Below are 10086 nucleotides of genomic sequence, written 5' to 3'. Positions count from 1 at the left end.
GCATAGGAAGTGTGTGTGTACTTCTGTGCCATGCTTGGGGCATGATTTATGTATTGCAATAAATAACAAATACATGTGTGCATAATTAGAAGGGACAATAAAGAAAAGCAGTTGATGAAATTGAATTATGCATAATAAAGCTGTAATTTTTCAGGGGAGGCTGTAGTCATCAGGAGAGAAAGTGAAGCTTGTTTGTTTTGTTAGTGTTGTGAGAGACCTGAGCTGGAACCATAGTCTTGTGAGACTTAGTATTTTTATGTTTCATTATATTACCCCACAGGGTTTGGGCAAGACCAGGTGAACAAAACAACCTTTTAGAACCAGAGGTATAGGATAAACTCTGCATTCTGGCTGTCACCTGCCCTTATGGGGACTGTTCACAAGGATTACAAGGTAATACTGTGTATTTATCTACTTTTCCACGGTAAAAATGTATAAATCATCATTATAGAGCCCTTCTTCAAAAGAGAAAGAGATTTGGCTCACTAGGTTTGAAGAACCATTCTCATATTTGGATGCTTTCACACATCCATGACCACTCTCTGCATGTGCTTTATTCAACTCCAAAAACAACTCTAGCAACACTGCCAAACACACACATGAAATGAATGTAAAATACATTCCAAGTAATTGCAGTGTTTCTGTAATTTGGTGTTTTCTGTGTTCCAGAAACCCTCAACAGCTGGTTAACCCCAGCAGGACCAGTGAGCTGAGAGGGGCACACAGAGTACCGGGGTCTGGCTGCCCAGCAGAACCAGCCTGGTCCTGCCTGTCACTGCTGACAGGTAAGGATAGATTAGCAGTGACTCCAACAGTGCAAATGAAAGGAAAATGGGAAGCAGATTTAGGCAATCCTTTCTCCTTCTTGAGTCCTTTAAGTGTAGAATGCTGCATACATGCATGCAGGACATTTTAATTGAGATTTGTTGAGTATGAAGAAGGTTGTCCCCTCTCAAGTTAAACAGCTCTGGCCCAAGGTGAAGGAGTAAGGCTCGAGCTGTCCATTGCTTGTGGTTATCTCAGTAAAATACTGATATGCTCAGCACTCCTACAAAAAAACCAAGAACTAAAAGGCAAACAAACATGGTGAAAAACCTGCTTTGGTCAAATCTATGGTGAGAGCTGGTGAAACTTTCCTCATCTTCACATAAGTAACTCAAATTATTGTGGACACAGCTTCTGGGAGAGCAAAAGCATCCGCAGTGCTCTCTGGGAACCATGTTATTGTCCAGTTTGCACTGCAGAGTGTTCCCTTTACCTGCCAGAGCTGGCTCAAGACTCCCAAAAATTGTAGGTTAAAGTGAATTTTCCTACCTTAAGTATTCAGGGCCCATCTCCTGGAGCAGAGTTCTCTGACTCAGGAGCACCACTGCCCCTACACCCTGTTGATCTGTGCAGAAGCAGCACAGCCAGCCTGACTTCTCAGGCCTTGGTTTAACCAGGAAGGGCTGTTTTGTTGCCACAGAGAACTCCCAACTTTGCTTGTGACTACAGCCAAGAAGGAAATGAGATGGGGGACAAGATCTCCATGTCCAAGTCATCAACCTTGTCCCTCCATGCTTTCTTGCCAGCCTGTCAGTTGGATCTCGGCTTCTCCTGAGAGACTGTAAATATGTGGGGTTTGCTCATTAACCAGTGTAGTGCCGAGATGGAAGCTGTAATGCACGTGATGGGAGCAGAGAAATCACACAGCTTTCACTGAAACAAAGGACATCCATGGGCTCTGGCAATAACAGCATAATGGCTGTTTAATTTTTCCAGACAGGGACTGGAGCTCACTGGGGTTTTTTTGGGCTCTTGCTTTGTTTTTGTTTTGCTCCAGCTTTTAGGGATGAGAATGTTGTGTCTGACGCATGTCAGCGAGCAGAGGAGATTCACGAGCAGAGCCGGGCTCGTCTTGCTCCCCAGTGAGGAATAAAAGCATTGCCCGTCTCTCACTTCGGGAGGAGAAAGGGGGGGCTGCTGGGCGGCTGCGGGAAGTGAGAAGGCATTGTCAGGTTCGGGTCAGGCTGGAGCAGCACGGATTAGCCGGGTTGTCACTCGGCAGCCTGGAGGCATCGCTGGGAAAGCCGGAGACAGAAATGTGCGTGCAGGGGTGGGGGCCGAGGGCTGCCATGGCTTGTTTAGGCGCAAGGCTGCTGTCCTCAATTACGATCTTTTGGGAAAGCAGACGGGAAAATGGACTGAATAAAGAGCCTTTATCAAGGAAGCAGAGAAAATGGCACCTTCTACATGCCCTGTATTGGAACTCTAAATAGTGTTATTAGAGCTGTTAAAAACTTTGCTTAACAAGAGCTGTGTCCACATTTAATCCCAATCTGGTACCTGCAAGGCTGATCTTGCACCCAGGGAAGCTGCTGGGTCAGTGGAGCCACCAAAATGAAAGCGTGGTTCTGCTGGGGAGTGAAGACTCTTTGTTCTGCTTATTTCTTCATTGTTGTATCTGTTTTTGTGCTTTGAAGTCCACAGGTATATTTCAATATTTAGTGAATTTTTAGTTTATTCACTTCTGTAGTAAAGCAGGGAGGGGGAAAGGGCCAAATTCAAAGTTGAGTCACTTGGGCCACATACACAACTTGTGACCACAAAGTGTAAAGGTGTAATTTCCATTAATTAAAGCAAATTGTACTGATCAATCACTTTCAAATTTCAGCCAGATCTCACATGTAACTGCACAGTGCAGCTCACCTAAAACAGGACACATGAGGTTAACAGAATTGTTATGTTTTAAATTTTTTTTCTCAATAGCATTAGTCTTTTCCGTGTATGACTGAAGAATGATGTTTTGTTCACTTCCAACCCAATCAGTTTCACAGCACAACAGTATCAATTTCCAGTACAGTTAAATTTATCCCAGTATGGTCCTGTGAAATGGTCCGACATGCTTTCAGCTAAACGACAATTTGATGGGATGTGAAAACCACAGGAGTCAGGAAGAAGGTAATAGTCTGTGAGCAGGCCTTATCTGTCTTGCTACAAGGGCAGGGTTTCAAGGGGAACAAAGCAAAACACATTGAGGAACCTAAAGCAAGGAGGGCCTGGGCTGGGCTTCACAGGGAAGCAGAGGTTTCTGGTCTGGTTGCCAGATTAACGTTTGTCACTTTGCTACTTCGTACAATGTGGAACGAACCAAAAAGAATCCTTCACTAAAGGAGGAAATTATGTCTCTGAATGGGAAGTGTCTGAAAATTATAATAATAAAATCTACATCCTCTGTTTTGTAAGGAAACAATCTGAGGACTAAAGTTACCTCAGGCTGACAGAGCAGCCAGTAGGAGGAACTGGAAACAGGAGTTTGTGCTCAGGCTTAGGACTGCAGTGGGTGTCATTGGGATGTCACATCATGTCACTGCAGAGATGTCTCATGCACACCACTGAGTAGGTTTATTCTCCAAGCACCCTTCTGGGCACTGTATCACTTGTCTGTGTACAGGCTGTAGTTGCTTTTCACTTTAGTTCTTCCCAAATGTACAGCAACACTTGTATGGTGATTGCAACCTTAGTGCTACTTACTCAGAATCACCAGCAACTATGATCTAATAAAAAATCTTTATTCTCTGTGAAATGCATTTTAAATAAATAGCAATTTTTTGACTCTGAGCTCCTGGTAAAGTATCTTATATTAATGGAATTATAAATAACAAGTGCCAGTTCTGTGCTAGTTCTAGCAGCACAGAAAAGAACACACTGTGAAGCAAAACAACAGGTTTTTGTCCCTCAATTTTGTTGTTTGTAAAGTAAGTGCTTGTGAAAAAGATAATTCTGATTTCATAGTTCTTCAATGTAAATACAGCTGCCGTTTAAGCCTCTGCTGTTATTTCATCACACGCCCAGGAGAGCACCTGCAGGAATACATCCTTGGTGGCTGATGTGGGGCTGACTTGTTTCCACCTCTGGCTCTGGTGACTGGGTATCAGATCCAGTAACATTTCTGTGTGTGCAGTTCTGAAAGACCATCCATAGCTCTTCTGTAAAATGAGTCTGTTAGCAAAGTTTACCTGAAAACAAAGGCAAGATGGCTTCAGCTTTCTGAAAAATTTTAGTCAACCAAGGAGTTGCTCTGCAGCCCCCTGTGCTCACCAGAAGCTTTGCAAAAGAACAAATGAAATTTTGGTTGAAGCATCGAAGATGTCTAAATACACTTACATCTTGTTCTCATATTTTGGTTCTGCTCTGACTTGCACAGAAACACAGGTCTAACACTTTTATGCAGAATTAAAATTGCTTAGACTTTTGCTGCATTTTTGAAGTGATTTAATTTTGTTTTGAAGCATTTTCTGGTGTGTGCAGAGTTTACTAACACTATCCTGACCTTGGAGATGTGGGATATTTTACAGTGTGCAGTGGCATTTATGTACCCCACCTGGTTCCAATAAATAGGTTAATTTCCACAAATTAAAGGCCAGGTTTCAAACATTCCAAGGTGATACAATAATTCTGTATCAACCTTTAGGATTCACAACTGGGGCAGATGACTGGGCAGTCCTTTGTCAGCTGCAAATCCACAACTTCTACACAATTTTTTTCATGTAAAATGGTAGAAGTGTTTGGAAGAGAAAGTCAGGTTTCTAGTTTCACAAAACACCAAAACCCTGAATACATGGGACAAATAATGACTGACAGATTTATGATAAAGAAATTACTTAAAATTTTAGACTGTACTCCTTGCATATCCCAAATTAGTGTCTTATCAAAGTATCTCCTGGAGCAAGGGTACCTTAAATGACAATGTACAATACAAACCCCTTACTGTTAGTACAGAGTTAATAGTCAGACATTGGAATAGGATTCAGGAATATCCAACTGTAGATGCTAGACAAAGAATTTATTTTGGTTTTCAAAATCAAATCACGGCTCATCTGGATTTGGATTTCACTTCATACAAACGTCCACTAGGTATTTGGTGCCAGCTTTGGTTCTTCAATATAACTCTTTAAAAGCCAGTGGTCTTGAAGTTCCCCTTTCATTTGGCCTGAATGAATGTAGTTTAATTGCTACTAAATTACATATTAATCATTATTTTACCTGTTTATATAAATCAGACAAGAATAAGATCTTATGGCCTTAAAATAAACTGAAGAACCACACACCACATGATTAAAATAAGCAAGAGATACAAACCTGGCAATGACAAGAAAGCACACTGATTTAAAATATTGTTCTAACAATTACCTTGGTTGTTCAAAGAACAGTGTGCACAGGTTATGGTTAGTAGCTAAACTGCAATTTAACTTAAGTTTCCAGAGGCTGATTCCAAGTTATTCTTTATTCTGGTTTTTAAGTGAAGTGTCTGAAGTTACTTCTGCTATGTGTTCTCATTCTTGGGTAATCTTTCCAAAGGATATGACTCACTTCTCCATTATTTGTAAAGAATATGGAAAAAAGTAAAATATTATTATTTTGTGGGCATTTGGAAATGGATGTAAAAAAAAAAAAAAGGTGGGATGTTGATCATTGTGAGTCATTTCTTGGGAAGAAGGGAAGAACAAACACTAGCTGCTGTCTTTCTGCTGTGAAAGCCAAGGACTTAGTGCTGACTCAAGCAGTAGATATTGATGGCTGCAGAGCACAAAGGAGATCTTGCAGCAGGGTTAAAGAGGGAAACTTTTCCTCTTTATGTGATAAGGAGTTAGAGGGAGCGCCCTGTGTTGATTTCTTGGAAGGTCTTTTTTGTTTAAACAACCTTCTGGTTTAAACACCTTGGCCAGTTAGAATTATATCGTGCAAACAGTTGCTGAGTCTCCTTCTGAATTTCCAGAAATCCTGGCAAATCTTCAGATACATAATGAAGTGCAAGACTGAATTCCATGGCACTGAGGGAGCTACCCCAGTAACTCACGGTGCAATCCCCTGCTGGCTCTGAGCATCTCTTCCTGGTTGGTGCACATATTGGTATACACAAAACTCAAGTGATCCTTTATAACCCATTTGCATACTGATCAACTAATAGAAAAAACCCTCTTTTGATACCAAAACTGATTTTTCAAAGTGATTTTGTGTCACTGTGGCCTTTGTGTACTTTATTTCTTTACTGGGAAGTACTCACTTACTTATGTGTGTAACTACACAAAACACCTACAAAGCACACCCAACATAAAACCAGTGTATTTTATAATCATGGGGATTTTATGAGTAGAGGTTCTCATGGAGAAACAATTATAATTTGCATTGTCATTCCAACTTCCAATGAATATTTTTAAATTATAGTTTTATTAGTGCTAATAAAAATAGTACCTGCTTTGTGATCTTTATCTGAGTTTATTCATTGTTATTTCTAAGTTACAAGCAGAAGCTCTGAAGCAGAGTTAACAGCTTGGATGCCATAGAATCAATTAAGTAAAATTAAAATGTTCACACTTTACCAAAATGATTTTGGATTTGTACATAAATAGCACAAATGATCAACAGTCCAACAGTCCACTACAGGATGTTTCCTTAGGAATGCAGATGCATCTATGTGCCTAACTCTTTATTTCATAATGTCATTCAGAGGGCTGACATGGTCACTTCATATTACAGACAGTTCCTTTGCAGCTTTGGATTTGATAATCATGTTCAAGTGCCAGCCCTGGAACACCTGATCTCCAGCCAATAAATCCCTGGGTAGTTTTAGGTACTGGAGGAGATGGAAGCACCTAAAATCAAAGTAACATGTAAAATTGAATTATGAAGAGGTTTTTGATTGCAGTTTCTGTCATGCAACATTGTCTTGTGTGCTATAGTGTTCTAAAACCAAAAATCAAATCATTGTTTAGTAGTGTATGGTGGAATTCTTTTTTTTTCTTTTTTTTTTTTTAAGTTTGGTTCAATACTAAGGGCTTTAATTGCTTTATGTTATTAGGAGAAGAATTTTATCATTATTATGTATGGAAAAAGACTAAAGCTGAAGATAATCATCATAATCATCTTTAAAACTAATTAACTGCTGTAAACAGGAGAAATAGTGCTTTCTCCTTGCTGTAATATATTTGGTAGCAATGCAGCTATGGAATAATAATTTTAAGTTCAAATGCCAAAGATACTACCAACCAAGTTGGCTTTTGCATCAAGAATTATTACTTATTCTTTCTACCTTCTCTCTACTTTAAAAGATGGGTGAGTTAATCTGCAACTAATCTAGCTAAAAAGGAAACAAAACAAAAGCCAACAGACTCTGTTCAGTGACTGCTGTGCTTACTTTGGCTGAATCATCTCAATTGGGCACGTTCTATCATTTCAGCATCTGGGGACTTAGCAGAGAAATACACAGCAAGAGAACAATGTTTCAGTTCTCTTGCCAGAGTTGCTTCACTTTGTTCCTTGGCCAAGATTAGAAAATGTTTATGATATTTAGGTGGAGCAGTTCCTTAGAAAAGATAATTTTTATGGCCAAAAGTGCCACCCACTGAGCGGGATAATGAAGGAAATCATGTCCCACTTTCAGTCTGGGGGAGGGGACGATGCAGAAGCTTTTATTAGTCTAACCTAGAGAGAACAGATTTGACTGTTACCACAGGGTAAATGTGCAGAAAGACACACAGTTCTGAAAAGGATGCATGAAACTTCACTCTGAATATGTAAAGGGTGACCTAAGTCACAGCTAACCCTTCTCTTCCTCCGAGTTCTGAGGTGAAATGGAAACTGTTCCAATGTGCACCAGGCTCTGCACACTTGAGGAGCAGCTGGTAACTGCAGGGTTTGTTAATGCACCAACACCCTCACAGGGCTGAGACTCGACTGAAACCGCAACTTGACTGAGATTGGAGGTTTTGGACAAAACTGAAGAACAAGTAGCACTAATGACAGAAATTATGCCATTTCATTTCTTTGCCACACTGAGCACTAGCTCTTAATTTTAATTTAATCTCAGTAAAAGCTTTTACTACTTCCTCACGTTATCTCTTCACCCTTGGAATCCTTTGAAAGAAAGCTAGTTCAGCAAGTAAGATTTCCAATCTCTCTTATCTTCCTAATCTTCTCTAAGTGAACTAACCTTCCTTTTTGTTAGCATATTCTGCTTCCCCTTTTGTGAGTACGTTCCTCTCCCAGTGTCACTGCTTTAGCTGCATGTGGAGTTACCCTGTTCATTGGTGATCCTGACACACCATGTTTATAAATGAAACCATCAGTCACATTCTACTCTCCAGCTGTTTGACAGCTTTAAGACTCTGAATGTACATATAAATCAAATAAAACAAAATAATTATGACTTGGCTTATTAGAACTGGCTTCTTATTAATTTGTGCTACTGAAGAGGACAGTGGCATTGTCTCTGCCAAAAAGCACACTCTTAAATAAAGGTAGAAAAATTACAACCATATCCTAAGGGCAATTCCTTGTCTTAAACAAATGCTTTTAAAGCATAGCTTGGGTTGCAAACTCTTTGACCATTAGTTAAAGATCCCCTTCTGTAAGAAAACTGGGGTTTAGGGCTTGTGTGGTTTCTTAAGACAGATGTTGCTGTATTGCAATTTTAAAATGATTTTCTAACCTTAATGTATTTTTCCACAGGTGTCACAGGTCGAACCTGCAGGTGATCTGGAAGCTGTATCTTGGGCTTTGCATCTTCTTTCTTTTCATCTCCAATCAACTAAAACCCAAACATAATTAAAAACTGGACTCTTCATCTTTTGAAATATACTGTAATATGAGATAGCCACATGATTCCCCTCGTTGCATCTGAATTTCCCGTTCTTTCCACATCAAGCAGGGCTACTTATTTCAGTGCTTTGGAAATTACTGGATTTTTTTGTTTCAGAGGACATGCAAACTACACTTATAACTATGTAGGGCTGCATCAGTCCTGTTCTTCAGCAATGAAATACTGTGATTCCAAATGTAACATCATTTGCTACTGTATTCTAATATCTAAACATCATTGAGAAGAGACATCACTCCAAATATTTTTGTTGGTTGTAGATTCCCTCACTGACAATTTAATTAGCTGGAACCTTTTCCCCTAAATTTTTAAAATACCATATGGAGAGACAAAGGGGAAATATTTTCCTGTCAGTATGCATCTAGTACTTGTTAGCACTATTAGGAGTCATGCTTCTCAAGAGAAATATTTCAGAATATGCACAGCATATAAATTACCACTTGATGTATTTTAGTCAGAAGAAAACTGAATATTTGAACCATCTCAAAAGTAGTGCAGTTGCCACCTCGGATGCCAGCTTAGTAAAGCATACTCACTACATTTCTAGTCTTCTGTGCTCTCATAACTTTGTGTCCAGATAAAGCTGTGCACAAGCAGATTTCATGTTGCTTATACGCCATTCAATTTTACCTCCTCAAGAGGTGTTTTCAAAAATCCCCATTTGTCAGCCCATCTTTTTGCAGCGTCTCCTTCACTTTCAACACGTTTTTTCCTGAAACAAACAGACAAATACTTAACTTTAGTTAAAAAACCCCCCAACACACCAACCCAACTATTGATGTCACAAAGCACAGCACTTTAGCAGGAATCTTTAAATTTCCACCTCAAAACAGCAAGTTTATGTACAAATTATCATTGTCTGACTCAGAACTAATGGGAAAATACCTCCCAAAGGTTTGAAACAGCGCGTGTGAACGCACTGCCTTTAAATTATGTTTGTTAAGAAGCGGAGGAGGTTGAAAAGTAAGCACCAATGTGCTTTCAACATACTTCCATTTACTGTGTTGACTGACGAGATGCCCCGTCCCCACACCGGATGGGGAAGGAGGGGAGCGCTGGAGCCAGCTCTAAAAGCCCTGACTTTTTCACCAAGGCACGCTTTACCCAGCGCACTTTAAACACACGAGAACTTTCAGCGCGGAGCTGCGGGGCAGCCCAGGGCGGGAGGGAAAGGTGGAGGGGAGCAGCAGCAGAGCAGCAGCGGCTGCCGGAGCCGGACGGGGCTGTTACCAGTTGTCGTCCTGCGCTATGAAGTTGCAGGCCTCCATCAGGCCGAAGCCGCGGCGCCTCAGCTCCGGGGGGAGCAGGAATTCGCCGCGACCGCCCGGGCGTTGCGGGGCAACGGCGGCGGGAGGGGCGGGAGCCCGTGTGGGAGGGGCGGGAGCCCGTGTGGGAGGGACGGGAGCCCGTGTGGGAGCGGCGGGAGCCCGTGTGGGAGCGGCGGGAGC

The 10086-nt window shown here is 41.0% G+C and overlaps 1 protein-coding gene and 1 long non-coding RNA gene across 4 annotated transcripts; one reads left to right on the top strand and one right to left on the bottom strand.

Moving 5' to 3' along the window:
- Positions 1 to 283: 283 nt before the first annotated feature.
- Positions 284 to 8634, top strand: LOC121672787. Of its 3 annotated transcripts, XR_006018992.1 has the most exons (4): positions 284 to 393; positions 670 to 785; positions 1572 to 5876; positions 8491 to 8634. It is a non-coding gene; the product is annotated as an uncharacterized LOC121672787 (long non-coding RNA). The 3 variants fall into 3 exon arrangements; XR_006018993.1 differs by having other exon boundaries at positions 5759 to 8634; XR_006018991.1 differs by having other exon boundaries at positions 1572 to 8634.
- On the bottom strand, positions 6088 to 10080 carry CUNH20orf85 (chromosome unknown C20orf85 homolog). The gene is made up of 4 exons (XM_042045637.1): positions 9869 to 10080; positions 9269 to 9350; positions 8471 to 8569; positions 6088 to 6635 (listed from the first exon to the last, which is right to left on the bottom strand). The coding sequence occupies exons 1-4, from the start codon at positions 9904 to 9906 to the stop codon at positions 6504 to 6506; spliced, it is 351 nt and encodes a 116-aa protein (XP_041901571.1). The 5' UTR covers positions 9907 to 10080; the 3' UTR covers positions 6088 to 6503.
- Between the last annotated feature and the right edge of the window lie 6 nt (positions 10081 to 10086).

This window comes from Corvus kubaryi, unplaced genomic scaffold (assembly GCF_017639235.1).
Source record: "Corvus kubaryi isolate FWS band 111438036 unplaced genomic scaffold, C.kubaryi_AGA036_p1.0 134, whole genome shotgun sequence".
Lineage (NCBI taxonomy): Eukaryota > Metazoa > Chordata > Aves > Passeriformes > Corvidae > Corvus > Corvus kubaryi.
The sequence above is the reverse complement of the archived record's forward strand: the minus strand, read 5'-3'. Positions and strand labels throughout refer to the sequence as shown.